At 47.9% G+C, this 19,922-nt stretch overlaps 1 protein-coding gene across 7 annotated transcripts in view; it reads left to right on the plus strand.

The window, feature by feature from the left end:
• The window catches only part of LOC143815936 (lethal(3)malignant brain tumor-like protein 4), a 190,489-nt gene that overhangs the window by 19,723 nt on the left and 150,844 nt on the right, over positions 1-19,922 (plus strand). For all 7 annotated transcript variants that reach the window (XM_077295732.1, XM_077295738.1, XM_077295734.1 and 4 more), the window contains exons 7-8: positions 3,121-3,203; positions 4,422-4,526. In XM_077295732.1, coding sequence (XP_077151847.1) covers positions 3,121-3,203; positions 4,422-4,526 — 188 coding nt within the window. The remainder of the gene's footprint in view (positions 1-3,120; positions 3,204-4,421; positions 4,527-19,922) is intronic.

The raw sequence follows: 19,922 nt of genomic DNA on the forward strand, positions 1-19,922 counted from the left end.
ACACGGCAGATGTTGGAAGGCTTCTGTGAAGTTTAAAAAAATAACCCTCCAGCAAATGCAGGCACTATTGGGTCTACTGACGTTCACCTGCTGCGTAATTCCAGTCGGCAGAGCATATATAACAACAGACATACTTGTGTCATGGCTAGAGAAACAGCAAGCAAAGACCTAGGGCTAGCAATAGGGTGGAGCAAAAAAGAGGGTTTTTGCAACAATCTAAAAAAAACAATGGTGCAAAAGCGATTGGCTGGAGCTATGGACAACATCAAACTGGGGGCACCATTCAGTCCTATGGGAAATTTTCTCAATAGTGGGCAGCGGCTGTTTGAGATATGGGCCAATCAGTTGAGAAACGTGAACACTCGTTTCCAAACAAAAATTACAAGAACAGCAAAAAGACTAAACAACATGTCATCTACATCCTTGCCCATACTCGCCCTCTTACGCCGGTTAGCGCTGCTATGCTTGGAAAACAATATTTGGTGTAGAGCCACCTTGGTGGCGGAAGTAGACGATAATATCATTAACTCACTGTTATTTTCCGATTGTCAGGCTTTCAGAATCCAGTCCCAAAGCGCATCACTGATGCCTTTAATCAGCGCCTCCGTTTCGCGGCTACCTGGCAGGTCTAGGGTAAGGCTTGAGAGGAGTGGTGCTCATTAATCCAGGGTAGGCCAGTCGATAAATGGGACCAAACAAAAAGTGCGGTGACGATGGAATTTTTAGTGCGGCTGAAGGAAAGCGGGATGCTGGCGCAACATAAATTATTGGGGTTAGCCTTTTTCTTTCAGTTAATGGGGTGGACCGATGTAACCAAGTTCTTTTTCATTAAGCAAGCCATTAAAGGCTGGAAAAGGCTTCAACCGAGCCAAGAATGCTGTCGCTCCATTTCACAAAGACTATTGCACGACATTATTTCAATATCCCCATCAGTCTGCACATCGCAATACGAGGCGGTCCTCATAGCTGCAGCTTTTGCTATCGCCTTTTCGGAGCACTGCACATTAGTGAATTGCTACCGCAGTCAAAAAAATGCATCGGTAGGAGGCCGAATTAATGAGGATATAGTCATATGCAGCGATGCTCTGCGCATTCGAGTGCGAAAATCCAAGTGTGATCCCACTGGTAGGGGCACATGGGTCCTGGTTAACACTGCAGATGACCCAGTATGCCCGCTAAAAATCGTCAAAAAATTCGCCGGAGTAAGACATGCGGGCAGATTTTTCTCACTCATACAGACTGGTCCCCTCTGACCAAGTACCAATTTCAGGCAATTTTCAAGCTATGCTTGGAAAAAAATGGCGCTAATCTGAAGGAGTACGGAACACATTTGTTCCGAATCGTTGCAGCCACCGAAGCAGCTAGGGCAGGAGTATCCGAGGCCGAGGTGCAGAGAATGGGTCGTTGGAAATCTTCATGCTTCGCCAGATACATAAGACCTGATTTGCTGAATTAACATATTTTATCTCTTACACGAGTAGAAGTTTGGGTGGTATGACATTCCTATGTCTACTGGGCGGAAAAAAGGGCCAAGCTGCGCCGTGAGGAAGAAATCTAGGCTTCCTGGGTCTAGAAGTCAACTGGAGGGGTATCAGAGGCTTCCAATGGCGACAGGTGTTCAAAGAGAAAGGAGGGCGAAACACCCGATGATAATAGTGTTACACGTGGGTGGCAACGATCTCAGCAAGCGAAAGGTCGCTGATTTTTATAAATGGAGGACAACAGACATGGAACGTTTCAGCTGTGTATTCACGAATATGATAGTGGTGTGGTCAGAGATGATACCACGGGCCGTCTGGCGTGGCGCAAGGGATACAAATGCCATAGAGCGCACAAGGAAGAAATTCAATGCTCGGATGGGAAAATTTGTGGGAGGAAAATCCGGTATCGTAGTTCAGCACCACCAGCTGGAAAGGGATAACACAGCCCTATTAAGAACGGATGGAGTTCAACTGACAGACATCAGCCTCGATTATTTTTTTTTTGTCCGGCTTACAGGATGGAGTTGAACAGACCCTATTGTTGATGGGTGGAGGTTGGAGTCCCGTGTAGGTCATACACTGGATCCTCCGTGGTGGAAAAATCAGAGGAGGGCAAAGGTTCGTAACCGCTCGTTGGCCAACTCGCCTGTTGATCGGGGACAGGAGCTCGGTGATGAGCCACCCGTTACGAAATGTAATTGCCTTTTCTCTGCTGATGTAATTAATAAACTTTGACCAACCTGTTCAACCCATCGAGGCCTGTCAGTGTTTTCATTACGGGATTGTTGGGAGGGGGAAGGCACTGGTTACGACACACAGGTCTCCATAGTCTGGCAGGCACGGTACTGCATAAGGAACGTGCCTCTGACTGTGGAACCCATATGACAAACACCAATAAAATAATGTCAGTGCCCAGTTTCCCCCTCGCACCACTCCCCCTGGTAATGCACTAATTGCGATGCCCAGCGTCCGATGGTTCTTAAAGGGGAAGGCTCCCACGGCCACACCCACAGGGGTTAAATGCAGGTGTCCGGGCCGGTAACGTCCTCCCCCCCCCCCCCCCCCGTAGGACACCTGCAAGCTTGTGTACCACCCTCCCTTATAGAGGTCAATGGGGTGTGAATTGCCATACTAACTGGTGGATAGATGTAAACGTGTAAATAAAAAACCCAAACTTTATGATTATGTATATGTAACTAACAATTGTTAACGATACTAAGTCACAGCAGAGGAGGGCAAAGGTTCGTAACCGCTTGTTGGCCAACCCCCCTGTCGATCGGGGACAGGAGCTCGGCAATGAGCCCTCCATTTCGAAATGTAATTGCGTTTTATCTGCTGATGTTATTAATAAACTGTGACCGACCTGTTCAACCCATTGAGGCCTGTCAGTGTTTTCATTACTGGATTGTTGGGAGAAGGGAAGGCACTGGTTAAGACACACAGGTCTCCACATTCATATTAAAGGGCATCTGTCAGCAGGTTTTGCTATGTAATCCGACAGCAGCATTATGTAGGCAAAGCATTTGGGAGCTCAGGGTGTTTTTTATTGCTATGGTTGCATTGTTTCCCGATGTCACACATTGTCCACTCGTGTAATAGTATGATCTTCATTTGATTGAACTACTTTTGATTAATACAGCACAGAAGAAGACGCTGTGGAACTGGGTTTCATACCTGGAAGAGGAGAAGATGCCAGCTGCGCCACTGAAGCTCTTCAAAGAGGTATCGCATCTTTATTTGGAACAGCTCTTAAATTACAAGTCACTAATTGATTTTGTTATTTTATGAGTAATTTCTACTATAGATTTAGTCCTGAATGCTTTCTTCTTTAAGGCCATGTTCACACTTTGCGGTGTGCTCTGCAGGTTTATCCCGCAGCGGAATTGATAAAATCTGCATGGCAAAACCACTGCGGTTATCCCTGCAGATTTATCGCGGTTTGTTCCGCGGTTTCCGCTGCGGGTTTTACTCCTGTACTATTGATGCTGCATATGCAGCAATATGCAGCATCAATAGTAATGATAAAAATAATAAAAATTGGTTATACTCACCCTCTGACGTCCGGATCTCCTGGGCGCTGCACCCGGCGCTCCGGTTCCAAAGATGCTGTGCTGAGAAGGACCTTCGTGACGTCACGGTCATGTGACCGCGTCGTCGTCACGGTCATGTGACCGCGACGTCACCACAGGTCCTGCTCGCACAGCAAACCGAAGACCGGCCGGCCGCGGGCAGCGCTGAGAGGTGAGTATAACATGACTTTTTATTTTAATTCTTTTTTTTTTTTACACTATTTATGGTTCCCAGGGCCTGGAGGAGAGTCTCCTCTCCTCCACCCCGGGTACCACCCGCACATTATCCGCTTACTTCCCGCAACGTGGGCACAGCCCCATGCGGGAAGTAAGCGGTTCAATGCATTTCTATGGGTGCAGAATCGCTGCGATTCTGCACAAAGAAGTGACATGCTGCGGGTTTTAAACCACTGCGTTTCTGCGCGGTTTTTCCCGCAGCATGTGCACAACGGTTTGCGGTTTCCATAGGGTTTACATGTTAATGTAAACGCTATGGAAACTGCTGCGGACCCGCAGCATCAAAATCGCCGCGGATCCGCGGTAAAAACCGCTAAGTGTGAACATGGCCTAAAGGTTTTTTTCAGGCTTAAAATATTGATGGCCTATCCAATGGATAGGTCATCAATATGAAATCGGTGGGGTCCAACGACCCCCACGATCGGCTGCAAATTATTCCGGTGACAACAAGTTGTGCTCCATTCACTGTGTAGTGGATGTTCCCAGGTAGTGCAGCTCAGCTTCTATCAAAGTTTATCTACTGTACCTGGGAATAGCCTCTACACAGTGAACAGAGCTCAGCAGGTTGGCTCCACTGTCAATGGTTTTCTGGTTATCTATTGGCACTTTTTAACATTTTTTTTTTTTCTTTCAGCATCAGTCTTTTCCCCAATCACGGAATAGCTTTAGAGTGGGATTAAAGTTAGAAGGAATTGATCCAGAACATCCATCCTTGTACTGTGTCCTGACTGTTGTAGAGGTAAGAGCTGCCAACATGTGCTGTAATAATGTGAACATTGTGCATCCCTGCTCTATAATCTTTTCTGGTTTCAAGACCACATTGTCATATTGAATCACTCACAAAGGACGCAATAAAACTTACAGGAGTTCTACCATCGGAAATATTTTCAACGTATATAATAATAATAATAATAATTTTTATTTATATAGCGCCAACATATTCCGCAGCGCTTTACAACTTACAGAGGGGACTTGTACAGACAATAGACATTACAGCATAACAGAAATCACAGTTCAAAATAGATACCAGGAGGAATGAGGGCCCTGCTCGCAAGCTTACAAACTATGAGGAAAAGGGGAGACACGAGAGGTGGATGGTAACAATTGCTTTAGTTATTTGGACCAGCCATAGTGTAAGGCTCGGGTGTTCATGTAAAGCTGCATGAACCAGTTAACAGCCTAAGTATGTAGCAGTACACTGCTTAAAGTGTATGAGAACACGATGCAAGGAACCTGATTGTGTTTTGTTTTGTTTTTTTCTATTTTTAATAGGCCACACAGGGATAGTTAGGTTAATGCGTTGAGGCGGTAGGCCAGTCTGAACAAATGCGTTTTTAGGGCACGCTTAAAACTGTGGGGATTGGGGATTAATCGTATTAACCTGGGTAGTGCATTCCAAAGAATCGGCGCAGTACGTGTAAAGTCTTGGAGACGGGAGTGGGAGGTTCTGATTATTGATGATGCTAACCTGAGGTCATTAGCGGAGCGGAGGGCACGGGTAGGGTGGTAGACTGAGACCAGAGAGGAGATGTAGGTTGGTGCTGAGCCATGGAGTGCTTTGTGGATGAGGGTAGTAGTTTTGTACTGGATTCTGGAGTGGATGGGTAGCCAGTGTAATGACTGGCACAAGGTAGAGGCATCGGTGTAACGGTTGGTGAGGAATATGATCCTGGCAGCAGCATTCAGGACATATTGGAGCGGGGAGAGTTTGGTAAGAGGGAGGCCGATTAGTAGAGAGTTACAATAGTCCAGACGGGAATGAATAAGAGAAACAGTAAGAGTTTTTGCAGAGTCGAAAGTAAGAAAAGGGCGAATTCTAGAAATGTTTTTGAGATGCAGATAAGAAGAGCGAGCCAGTGATCGGATGTGGGGGGTGAATGAAAGCTCGGAATCAAGGATGACCCCAAGGCAGCGGGCATGTTGCTTTGGAGTAATGACTGAACCGCACACGGAGATGGCAATGTCAGGCAAAGGTAGGTTAGTGGAGGGAGAGAACACGAGGAGTTCAGTTTTTGACAGGTTCAGTTTCAGATAGAGGGAGGACATGATGTTAGAGACAGCGGTAAGACAATCACTGGTGTTTTCTAAGAAGGTCGGAGTGAAAGCAGGAGAAGAGGTGTATAATTGGGTGTCATCAGCATAGAGATGGTACTGGAACCCAAATCTACTGATTGTTTGTCCAATAGGGGCAGTATACAAAGAGAAGAGGAGGGGGCCTAGGACTGATCCTTGAGGAACCCCAACAGTAAGGGGAAGGTGAGAGGAGGAGGAACCAGCAAAACATACAGTGAAGAATCGGTCAGAGAGATAGGAGGAGAACCAAGAGAGAACGGTGTCCTTGAGGCCGATGGAGTGGAGCATAGTGAGGAGGAGCTGATGATCCACAGTGTCGAATGCTGCGGAAAGATCCAATAGAATTAGCATGGAGTAGTGACCATTAGATTTAGCTGTTAGTAGGTCATTTCAAAATAATTTTCCATAAATGCCCAATAAATGGAAGTCCAGGAAGTAAAACCTTCATCTATGAGAAGAAACTAGGTCCTCCTTACCTGTTAGCATTAAAGGGGTTGTCCACTACTTTCAATTAACCCCCCAATGTATCCCCCCGGGGCCCCTAATGAATTTTCTAAATACCTTCTGTTGCCGTTTTCGCCTGTGAGTGGCGCTATGTCGGCGGCTGAGTCCGGGACCCACAGGCTGCAGCCGCCGCTAATTTCCGCCGATGTCACGTCAATTTCCAGACTCTGGAAATTGACGTGACGTCGTGAGCAGGCGTGACCCAGCCTCAGCAGACCGCGGTCACTCATCAAGAGTGACTGGGCTGTGGGCGGTGCTAGGGTCTACCTGCGGGGCTGGGGTCTGCGGGCAGGCGGGGCTGGGGTCTGCTGGCCGTGATCATGTGCTGGGACTTGCGGCCTGTGCGGCGGCAGGGGTCTGTGCGGTGAATCTGCCGGCGGTGGATCTGCTGGCGGTGGGGGTTCTGCGCAGTGGGTCTGCGGAAGGTGCTGGAGTATGCGGGCAGGGCGGGGGGGGGGTCTGCGGGGCTGTGCGGTGGGTCTGCTTCGGACGGGGGTGTGTGTTTGTGTCTCATTAGTGTGTGTGTCTCACATACATACAACATACATTACACACATACATTACATACAACATACATACAATATACATTACACATACAGTACATACAACGTTCTTACAAAATAAATTACACACATGCGGTACATACAACATACATACAACATACATTACACACATACGGTACATACAACATACATAACACACATACAGTACATACGACATACATTATACACATACGGTACATACAACATACATACATAACACACATACAGTACATACAACCAGGGCCGTATTTAGGGTTTCTGCTGCCCTAGGCACTTTTAGTGCTGCCTCCCCCTTTGGTGAGTATGACACTATCGGCAGTGACTTTAGCAAGAATCGCTGATGTGAAAGTCGCCTTTTGAAGCAGATCTGTCATATTTTCTGCATGTGCCGCGTAACGGATCACTTACAGCAACACTGCGTTCGGCCTCATTCATTCCCTATGGGATTTGCGGCACTTGCCGTGATCTGGCAAATGCGGTACTATACCTCCCAACTTTTGAAGAAGGGAAGGAGGTATATTTTAGGCCACGCCTCTGACCACACCCATTTCACAACTAGTCACACCCATATCCACGTCCCAACCACAGCCATTTAGCACTGCTGATCACACTGTTTTATATACAATAATTATAAACGAAACAATATGGCCACAGTGCTCCATACTGTATAATGGCCACACATGATGCTCCATACTGTATAATGACCACACATGATGCTCCATACTGTATAATGGCCACAAATGATGCTCAATACTGTATAATGGCCACACGTGATGCTCCATACTGTATAATGGCCATTGGCCACACATGATGCTCCATACTGTATAATGACCACACATGATGCTCCATATTGTATAACGGCCACACATGATGCTTAATACTGTATAATGGCCACACATGATGCTCCATACTGTATAACGGCCACACACGATGCTCAATACTGTATAATGGCCACACATGATGCTCCATACTGTATAATGGCCACACACAGTTCTCCATACTGTATAATGACCCCCCTCCTGTATGCATGGCTCATATTCCCCCCTGTATGCATGGCTCATATTCCCCCCCCCCGTATGCATGGCTCATATTCCCCCCCCCTGTATGCATGGCTCATATTCACCCCCCCCGTATGCATGGCTCATATTCCAGCTCCCCCCCTGTATGCATGGCTCATCTCTCCACCCCCCCCAGCATGCATGGCTCATCTCTCCACCCCCCCCCCCCCCGTATGCATGGCTCATAATTCCCCCCCCTGTATGTATGGCTGATGGCTCATAATTCCCCCCCCCCTGTATGTATGGCTGATGGCTCATATTCCCCTGTATGCATGGCTCATAATTGCCCCCCCTGTATGTATGGCTGATGGCTCATATTCCCCCGTATGCATGGCTCATAATTCCCCCCCCTGTATGTATGGCTGATGGCTCATATTCCCCCGTATGCATAGCTCATAATTCCCCCCCCCCCCCGTATGTATGGCTGATGGCTCATATTCCCCCGTATGCATGGCTCATAATTCCCCCCCCCCTGTATGTATGGCTGATGGCTCATATTCCCCTGTATGCATGGCTCATAATTCCCCCCCCCATATGCATGGCTGATGGCTCATATTCCCCTGTATGCATGGCTCATAATTCCCCCCCTCCATATGCATGGCTGATGGCTCATATTCCCCTGTATGCATGGCTCATAATTCCCCCCCCCCTGTATGCATGGCTGATGGCTCATAATTTCCCCCCCCCCCCCGGTATGCATGGCTGGTGGCTCATATTCCCCCGTATGCATAGCTCATAATTCCCCCCCCCCCTGTATGTATGGCTGATGGCTCATATTCCCCCGTATGCATGGCTCATAATTCCCCCCCCCCCTGTATTTATGGCTGATGGCTCATATTCCCCCGTATGCATGGCTCATAATTCCCCCCCCCTGTATGTATGGCTGATGGCTCATATTCCCCTGTATGCATGGCTCATAATTCCCCCCCCCCCCGTATGCATGGCTGATGGCTCATATTCCCCCGTATGCATGGCTCATAATTCCCCCCCCCCCCTGTATTTATGGCTGATGGCTCATATTCCCCTGTATGCATGGCTCATAATTCCCCCCCCATATGCATGGCTGATGGCTCATACTCCCCGGTATGCATGGCTCATCTCTCCACCCCCTCCCCCGCTCCTCCCATCTTGCATGGCTCGGGCGGCTTACCTTCCTCCTTCATCCCCCCGCCCCCCATACTCACCTGTCAGCTGTCCCACACACCGCGCGCCTGCGCCGACATCCTCCCTCTGGCTCTGTCCCGCCGCTGCGCCTTCTTCCTGAGTGAGCGGTCATGTGGTACCGCTGATTAAGGTCATGAATATGCGCATATTCATGACCTTAATGAGCGGTACCACGTGACCGCTCACTCAGGACGCGCTACAGACGCTGAGACCAGGCATCGCTGGAGCAGGGTGAGTATCGTCTTCAAGGAGGGTGGGTGGGACTCACAGGCGGGAGGTGCTGGGGCGGGGCGGTCGGTCGCGTTTGTGACCCGGGACTAAAAAAAAAAAACAACCTTGCTCAGGTACCGCCCCCCGCAATGTCGCCGCCCTAGGCACGTGCCCTCGAGTGCCTAGTGGCAAATACGGCCCTGCATACAACATACATGCAACATACAACATGCGACTTGCACCATGCGACATGCAACACACGACATGCAAAATGCGACATGCAACATACGACATGCGGTGCGGTCGCATCAGCTGATGTGGCTGCTCTCCACGGGAGATCGTCGTGGGACACTCATTTTAATTGGATATCTGCGGATCAGGGAGTATAATGTTTGTTTATTATTTTAATATTTTTTTCAGGTGACACTGGCTTCGGGGATCAAAGTGACAAGGTGATGGTGAGTATGTACTCTATGTTGTATGTACCATCCTCTGCTAAAAGGTTGTGTATGTACTGTATGTATGTTGTATGTATGTACTGTATGTATGTTATGTATGCGGCATGTTGCACGTCGCATGGTGCATGTCATATGTTGTATGGTGCATGTCGTATGTTGCATGTCGCATGGTGCATGTCGCATGGTGCATGTTGTATGTCGCATGGTGCATGTTGTATGTCGCATGGTGCATGTTGTATGTCGCATGGTGCATGTTTTATGGTGCATGGTGCTCTCCAGGAGCTCCAGGAATACAATGATGGAAGGTATCCTTCCACAATGTATTCCTCACAATGTATTCCTCCGACCCTGTGAGAAATAGTCCCTACTCTCACTTGTGGCACTGCTGTGTGTGTGAAAATTCTCACACAGCTTTGCCATAAAGTGAGAGTGTCTGAACTAAGGTAACCTCAGTGATACACTGCAGGAGCCATTGTCTCCTGTCAGTGTGTCACTGGAGGTCTATAGAGCAGTGACATCACCTGACGTCACTGTTCTATAGGGGAGATCGTCGTGGGACACTCGTTATTAATTGGACTACGGCGGACAGGTAGTATATGGTTGGTTTATTATTTAAATTTTTTTGCTGGCGATCGAGTATGGTGAAATTAAGAATAATAAAATACTTTTTTCTGGCTGTGTCTTTAATTTTTTTTTAACCCTTTCACTACTATAGGATTAATAATGGATAGGCGTCTTATTGACGCCTCTCCATTATTAACCGAGCTTAATGTCACCTTACAATAGCAAGGTGACATTAACCCCTTATTACCCCATATCCCACCTCTACTCGGGAGTGGGAAGAGAGGGGCTAAGTGCCAGAATTGGCACATCTAACAGATGCGCCATTTCTGGGGCTGCTGCAGGCTGGTATTTGTAGCCACGGGGGGCCAATATCCGTGGCCCCTCTCTAGGCTATGAAGATCAGCCCGCAGCTGTCCGCGTAGCCTTTCTGGCTATAAAATATAGGGGGAACTAACGTCAATTTTTTTTTTGGGGGTCCCCCTAGTTTAATAGCCAGTAAAGGCTACGCAGACAGCTGCGGGCTGATATTCATAGCCTAGAGAGGGGCCATGGGTATTACCCCCTTCCCAGGCTACAAATATTGGCCTCCAGCCATCGGCTTTCCCCCTCTGGCGCAGAAAATTGCGCGGGAGCCCACGCCATTTTTTTTTTTTCATTTTTTTTAAACTGAAACATATTGTTCATTAACCCCTTTCTGCCAGCTGACGGAATAGTACGTCAGCTGGCAGTATCCCTCGCTTTGAGGTGGGCTTCGGCGGTGAGCCCACTTCAAAGCCGCAACATGTCAGCTGTTTTCAATTTTAAAAAAAAGTTTTCATGATCGCTAAACTGCGTAGCGAGAAAAAAAATCAAAAGCCAAAATTATGTTTTTTTAGTCGCCAAGACATTGCATTAAAATGCAGTAACGGGCGATTAAAAGAACGTATGTGCACAAAAGTGGTATCATTAAAAACATCAGCTCGGCACTCAAAAAATAAGCCCTCACCCAACCCCAGATCACGGGTATCGGAAAATGGTGCAATTATTTATTTATTTTATTATTTTTTTTTGCAAAGTTTGGAATTTTTGTTCCCCACTTACCGTATATACTCGAGTATAAGCCGACCCCCCTAATTTTGCCACAAAAAACTGGGAAAACTTATTGACTCGAGTATAAGCCAAGGGTGGAAAATGCAGCAGCTACCGGTGAATTTCAAAAATAAAAATAGATGCTCCATACCATTCATTATTGCCCCATAGATGCTCCATATAAAGCTGTGCCATATATAATGCTCCATACCATTGATTATTGCCCAATATATTATCCATATATAGCTGTGCCATATAGAATGCTCTGCACCGTTCATTATGGCCCCATAGATGCTCCATATAAAGCTGTGCCACATATATAATGCTCTGCACCGTTCATTATGGCCCCATAGATGCTCCATATAAAGCTGTGCCACATATATAATGCTCTGCACCGTTCATTATGGCCCCATAGATGCTCCTTATAAAGCTGTGCCATATATGCTCTGCACCGTTCAGTTTGGCCCCATAGATGCTCCATATAAAGCTGTGCCATATAGAATGCTCTGCACCGTTCATTATGGCTCCATAGATGCTCCATATAAAGCTGTGCCACATATACAATGCTCTGCACCGTTCATTATGGCCCTATAGATGCTCCATATAAAGCTGTGCCCTATATGCTCTGCACCATTCAGTTTGGCCCCATAGATGCTCATTATAAATCTGTTCCCTATATGCTCTGCACTGTTCAGTTTGGCCCCATAGATGCTCCTTATATAGCTGTGCCCTATATGCTCTGCACCGTTCAGTTTGTCCCCATAGATGCTCCTTATATAGCTGTGCCCTATATGCTGTGCACCGTTCAGTTTGGCCCCATAGATGCTCCTTATATAGCTGTGCCATATATAATGCTGGTGCTGCTGCTGCAATAAGAAAAAAAACACATACTCACCTCTCTTGCTTGCAGCTCCTCAGCATCCCATCCCGGCGTCTCTCCGCACTGACTGATCAGGCAGAGGGCGCCGCGCACACTATATGCGTCATCGCGCCCTCTGACCTGCACAGTCAGAGCGGAGAGACGCCGAAGATGGAGCTGCGCCCGGTGTGTGGAACGTGGACAGGTAAATATGCGATACTTACCTGCTCCCGGCGTCCCGCTCCTTCCCCCGGACAGCTGGTCTCCGGGTGCCGCAGCCTCTTCCTCTATCAGCGGTCACCGGCACCGCTGATTAGAGAAATGACTATGCGGCTCCACCCCTATGGGAGTGGAGTCCATATTCATAAGTTTAATGAGCGGTCCCACGTGACCGCTGAACAGGGGAAGAGCTGCGGCACCCGAAGACAGTGTGACGGGCAGGGGGAGCGTCAGGATCGCCGGGACTAGGTAAGTATGCCTCAGCGCCCTCTCCCCCGCACCCGCCGACCCTGCCACAGACCGTGACTCGAGTATAAGCCGAGAGGGGCACTTTCAGCCCAAAAATTTGGGCTAAAAATCTCGGCTTATACTCGAGTATATACGGTAGATCAAAAATAACCTAGACATGTTTGGTGTCTATGAACTCGTAATGACCTGGAGAATCATAATGTCAGGTCAGTTTTAGGCAGTGTGCACACGTTGCAGGTTTGGGTGTAGAATTTTCTGCACAAAATCTGCATCTCCTGGCAGAAAAGCAGCTGCGTGTTTAATACGTTTTTTGATGCAGTTTTTGTTGCGGTTTTTGCGTGGTTTTGATGCAGTTTTTGGTGCAGTTTTTGCATCGTTTTGATTCAGGTTTTGGTGCGTTTTTTGGTGTGGTTTTTATGCGTTTTGATTCAGGTTTTGGTGCTGTTTTGATGCGTTTTTGCGTGGTTTTGATTCAGTTTTTGGTGCGGTTTTTGTGCGATTTTGATTCCGTTTTTGATGCAATTTTGATGCATTTTTGATGCAGTTTTTGCACGGTTTTGATGCAGTTTTTGATGCAGTTTTTGATGCAGTTTTTGTGCGGTTTTGATTCAGTTTTTGGTGCGTTTTTGATGCAGTTTTTGCCCGATTTTGATTCAGGTTTTGGTGCGTTTTTGATGCAGCTTTTGGTCCGGTTTTTGGTGCGTTTTTTGCGTGGTTTTGTTGCTTTTTTGCGCGGTTTTGATGCAGTTTTTAGTGCGGTTTTGATTCAGGTTTTGATGCTTTTTTGGTGCAGTTTTTGTGCGGTTTTGATGCAGTTTTTGGTGCTGTTTTTGCGCGGTTTCGATGCATTTTTTGATTAGTTCTTGGTGCCGTTTTTGGTGCCGTTTTTGCGCGTTATTTAATGCGTTTTTGTATGCATTTTTGAAAGCTAAATAAAGTATTATTGAACAAAAAAAAAAGATTTGTGATGTCATTATTGTCCAACCTCCTCTTTTACATTTGTCCAACCCACACTCCATTACACACACAGATGATACATGAGATGGATGGATAGATACATCTACATATAGATAGATCTATAGATGCATACATCTATCTATTCATATATTTATCTATAGATATATCTGGCTAGATATATCTATGGATAGATATATCTATTGATAGATGTATGGATAGTGTAGAGTGCGTGTCCAATATCCGGATTACATCCGGATTAGCAGCAGATTGGATGCTGCGTACTTGTAGTCCCATCGGATGATGCCTGCACACACACACACGCGCACCCAAAGACCCCCCGCACAGTCCCGCACACACCCGAATAGTCCCGCACACACCCGAACAGCCCGCAGACCCCACCCGCACACACCCGAACAGTCCCGCACACACCCGAACAGTCCCGCACACATCCAGACAGCCCCGCATGGCCCGCACACATCTGAACAGCCCGCAGACCCCGCCCGCACACACATACACGTACACAGTCACCGCCCACACACTTCCCTCCTCCCGAACTGTAGCGTTTCTCTGACCCACATCTGCAGCAAAACTGCAGATCTTTTTTACATCTGCGGTTTTGCTGCGGATGTGCCCAACTCAATGCAAGTCTATGGGTGCAGAAACGCTGCAGTTTCGCACAAAACAAGTGACATGCAGCGGAAAAAAAAAGCTGCGTTTCGGTGCGGCTTTTTCCGCAGCATGTGCACAAGTCTGCGGCTCCCATAGACTTACATTGGTTGTGCACTGCGGATTTGATGCAATTCCATGCGGCAAAAAACACTGTGGAACTGCAATCAAATCCGCAACGTGTGCACACAGCCTTAGCATTTAGTGAACCTAGCAAAAAAGCCAAGCAAAAAACAAGTGTACGATTGCACTTTTTTTGCAATTTCATCGCAGCGTGAATTTTTTTCACATTTTCTGTTACACGACATGGTTAAAACCAATGATGTAGTTCAAAAGTAGAACTTGTCCCGCAAAAGATAAGCCCCCACATGGCCATATTGACGGAAAAATTATGGCTCTGTAAAGAAGGGGAGCGATAAACGAATAAAGCTCCAGGGGTGAAGGGGTTTAGAAACATGGATATAGACATATCTATGGGAATAGTATAGATATATCTCTGTATGTATCTTATCTATCCATCCCATATCTATTATCTATCTATCTAGCTATCTATTTGTGTGTAATGGAGTGTGAGTTGGACAAATGTAAAAGAGGCGGTTGGACAGAAATGACATCACAAATCTTTTTGAAGAAAGAGGAGGGAGGGGTTTGGGTGTGTTTTGGAGTGGGTGTGCTAGGTTTGGGCTTAGAGGCCAGTGGAATGCATCATGGAACTTGTAGTATTAGAGCACAATAAGTCAGGAGAAAGGAAGTTGTCGATTAACCCCATGAGAGCTGGAACCAGCACTTAAGATGTGCTGCTACAGCATGATAAAAGGTAATATTGCTAACATAAACACAGTGGATGTTTTCAGTGGCACGTAATAGAAGGATTTATGAAAAAAAAAGTTATAGTAGTGGACAACTTCTTTAAGGAGGTGGGAAAGCCGTGCATGAAAATGGCTCTCCCCATTATAAGCTTAAAGACTAGCTGTCAGCAGGATTTTGCTAAGTAAACTGTAGGCATTGTCAGGTTGGCAGGGTTACACTGATTAAAATGATACCTGGGGTGAAGAAATCTGTCTTGTGGTTCTTGTGTAATCGGTGTTAGAAGTTTTCAGTTAATGATATGCTCCTGCTCCAAGGTGAGTCTGTAGGCACAGTCTTATCTTCCAGCTCTAAGCCAAAGAAAGACCTGCCCAGAGGCCGCCCTGAAGCACAAACATGTTCCTCATCAGAGACGGAGAGAGAGACAGACTGTTTGTGCTTTGCAGAGCTCAGAAGGGAAGGAGCACGGTTTGACTTTTGAAGTGCAAAATAGGCTAGAATAGATATCGGACACCATGTCGTGTTTGCAGAGCCCCTGACATGCCTAAACTATGAAAACTCCCCCACAAGTGACCCCTTTTTGGAAACTACACCCCTCAAAGAACTTATCTAGAGGTGTGGTGAGCACCTGACAGAAGCATGTTAGACTTGATTGCACCCACACCTGAGAATTCATAAAATGTATAATGTGTTACGATACATCAATAATTCCTCACTTATTGCCTTTAGCGTGGTAAAAGATTACTTTCTTTCTCGCTTCATTGGGGGACACAGTTAACTGTGGGTGTATGCTGCTGCTGGTAGGAAGCTGACACTATGCAAAAAAGAAAAGAGTAGCTCCTCTCCGGCAGTATAAACCCACCGACAGGCACCAAGTACCTCAGTTTGTGCTTGGTGTCTGTAGCTAACCCTTTTTTTTTCTACAGGTTTGTTGTGTTTTATTAACTCTTTCCTTTTTGTTTTTCAGATACAGCTTCTGGGAAACAGTCTTATTTTCACCCTGCCTTCCCATTATAGGCGGCTGAGCGAGCAATGTGGTGTCACCCACATCGCAACTCTCAGGCCTTCCGGCAGGACGATATACCCTGCCACCTTCACAGGTGCTCCAGGGCTGATTCCGGTGGCCAGTCCTCGCCATTTCCCTCCTCACCCCTCTCCTCGGAGAGGGCTGAGAGGAAGACGGTGGTTGCCAGCGGCGACCTCCCCCCTCCCTAGGGGGTTGATGCCGTCTTCTGCACCATCTGGAGACGGTGTGGGAAGAAGGATCCGAGTTTCCAGCAACCCTCCCACCCTTGGCGCCCTGGACGATCCTGATCGGTTAGAGGACTGGACTTCTATCAGGTACAGGGGAACTGCAGAAGCCGCTCTTAACTTTCCCGGCGTCCTCTCATCCCAGTGCAGGCCTTTCTAATCGCACTTTACCTCATTCTGTCAGGGCGCGCTCTCTGGCATTTTTACTTTCACTTTCGCTTCAGCCAAGTTAGCCACGCCCCCTCCTTGTGCGCGCTTTCTCGGCGTCTCCTTGGGCCAATCAGACGTCGTACTTTACAAGGACACGCCCCCCCCTTGCTTTCCATCCTATCTCATTGGCTCCACGGCTAGGCCATTCCTTCACACGAGGTCTACACGTTCCTGCATCTTGGAAGCTGCGCAGCATCTTGTGCATCGCTCTGCCTGGATGGATTTTTTCGGCTCGGGGGACACAGCTTCCTTCTGTTGCTGCTATCGCTGGACGGGTAGGCTCTTGTTCTCTGCTTTCTCTATGCCCCTGATTTTTCGGCTAGCCTCCTCTCCGCAGTATATCCACCAGACCCCTTTGCCAGATAACACAACAGGCTCTACATATGTCCAACTCTGCAGAGGCTTCTCTTTCCAAGCCCACTATAATCCATTACGCCTGTGCATGTTGTAAGAAAAAGTGGTCCTCAGGCCAGCCGTCATCTCTGTCAGTCCTGTAGTCCTCCTACCATGTCTGCCCCAAAGGAGCCCTCTGACTCCCGGGATGAGTGCACTCCCCCTCCCCCAGAGTGGGCTGTTGCTATGTCCCAGTCGGTCTCTGACCTGACTAAGGTATCCCAGGTCTGGTGCAGGCGCTTGAACGACTTCCACAGCTGTCTGCAGCCATCAGTGCTCCGAACGTCTCTCATGGCGATTTGCACGCACCTGATACCGACCCTCAAAGAGACAGACCAGCCAGCCATTCTAGGAAGAGGACTCTGTCTGGCTCCTCATCCAGCTGTCCGGGTCCCTCCGCAGCACCCAAGCTGCTCTCCTCTTCCCAGTTCCCCTCTTCGGAGGAGGACCTTGTTTCGGATATAGATTCACAGTCTTGGTCTGACTCTGATTCAGACCAGACTTCCAGTATGCAGACAATGGTTCATAGTGTCATCTCGGCTGTCTCTCAAACCCTCAAACTTAAACAGGACAAGGTTCCTCCCCAGGATCCTTCTGTTTCCTTTAAGCGGGTAAAATGTCCCTCTCGCTCCTTTCCCAACCACGAGGAGTTTGAGTCTACCCTGTCTAAGCACTGGGAGCATCCCAAAAAGTTCTTTCTGCGCACAAAATGCCTAGACGTCATATACCCTTTTAGTGTTGATCTCCTTGCCAGGTGGGCAGAGTCCCCGAAGGTGGATTGTCACAGGGTCCTTCTCCGGTATCACACAATCAACAGAGCCAGCGAATCCCAAGACCTTTATTTAGGCAAAAGTACGAAAGGTCCATATACGATTCACCACACAAAGGATAAAATATTCCAGAACACGAATGCCGTTCAGTAACAGGATAAAAGTCCAACAATCCAGCACAGAGGATAACAGTCCATATTCCCTTCTTTCTCTCTCTGACGTGCTGTCTTCACATCATGGTTCCACACAGGATCTGATCTCTGTCTCACCTCCCTGATATTTACAAGTCTCCCTCCTCATTCACAGGTCAGGAGGGGGAAGGTCTTAGGGGCTCATTGTTTCAACAAGCTAGGTCAACATGTCATTAGCATATTGGCAAACAACATTATTCACTGACCCTGTGAAGAGATAACAATACAGAACTGTGGGGAGAATATCAGATGGCAAATAACAACTCATCCTACAAGAGAACCCCATGAAAATAAGTAAAGTAGAAATATACACAAAAATGATACCCACATAGCATATCACACCATCACAACCTCTCCCCCCCTCATAATAAGTGAGCACGCCATTAGGTCTACACAGACTTCTGGCCTGCTCACTTTAGTCCACTTTGCTCCACTGTTTATAGTTCCTTGTACAGTGGCAGGGGTTGCAATAATCATGAGCACTAGTCCATAAATTTCCGGGTCCTGGCTTTATGGTCATACCAGGCTTTTTGACTGGACTGGGCCATTCGTGATGTTCATTAGCCAAGGTAGCTAGCTGGGCGAGACAGTCTCTGAACTCTAGAACGTAGGGAATGATAGGCGTTCCGGATATCTCCCTCCAATTGTTCTTTCAGAAGAATGAGAGGCCCACGGACCTTCTGCTCCCACAAAATGACTTTGTAACTCCCCAATGTCATTTCAAAGGAGGATATCTGCAGGAAGTCCTCCCATAACGCCAATCCAACACAGTTTTTCTCCAAAATGTACCAAACCTCGCTGTATATATTTGCGGACACCCCCCGCCAGGACAATGGGAATTCCCGGGCCCTGGTGAATTGCCTCTGGTCGAACCACATGGGGGTCAGCGATAGTCAGAAATGCCCTCGTGTCTCTAAATCCTGACACTTTGTATCCATCAACTAAGAAATCCTGCAGGTGGCAATGCCGTTGCTCTGTATTTCTTATGGACAAAGGCCGGAGTCCATACACTCCAGGAGGGGTATCTATGGTGCCGCGGTCGGTGGTCCACTCTGGTGGGGGTGGTGGTAGCTCTTCCTCAGGCGGGATGGAGTGCACAAGATACACTGGACGAGGTTGGGCTGCGTGGGGATCCCTCCGAATCCTTGAGGGACAGCCAAACTGCAAATGTCCAGGTTGCCCACACCCGTATCATCTCACTGTGATACCCCCAGGTCATGGTCAGAACTGTTGGAGCCCAGGATTGTGAGCTGTGATTGTCATCGGCCTGCGGCTGGGTGGAGGGGCAGATGTAATCGGAGGGAGACGGGGCGCGGGAGAAGGCCGTGGTTCTTTGTCCAGAAGCCTCCTCCATTAAGGTCGGATAGTAAGGGCTTCATCGGCCAGGGCTGCAGCTCTATCCACGGTGCACGGCGTGCGCTCCCGGACCCATTCCTGTACCTCTGCAGGGCACTTGGCAAGAAATTGTTCTATTAGGAACACCTGTATAACATCTTCCACAGTAAAGGCATTTTCTGCTTCCAGCCATCTCCGACATGCCTGGGACATCCTATGTGCATACATCCTAAACGATCCCCCCATAGTGCATGGGAGGTCTCCGGAAGCCTCATCAAATGGCTTAAACTCTGTCCGGGTGATCCGTACAGGCTCCCGGATCATTGGGTTTACATTCCACATTGCGTTAGTCCCTCTTTAAAGCTCCATTGCTTCTTGTCTCCGCTGTGCCCGGCGGGCAGCCTCCTCCTTGTACTCCTGAGAGACGCCTGGGCCCAGAACCGCCATCTCTTCTTCGTACCACACCACCCACTGGCTTTTTGGGGTGGGGATCCCTGTCTCCTGCGCTTGTCCTTCAGACATATGGGAGGAGGTGGTCTGATTAGCACCCACCAGTAGGTCAATTAAGTCTTCTTTAGTCAGTCCCT

This window comes from Ranitomeya variabilis, chromosome 3 (genome assembly GCF_051348905.1).
Source record: "Ranitomeya variabilis isolate aRanVar5 chromosome 3, aRanVar5.hap1, whole genome shotgun sequence".
Taxonomy (NCBI): Eukaryota; Metazoa; Chordata; class Amphibia; order Anura; family Dendrobatidae; genus Ranitomeya; species Ranitomeya variabilis.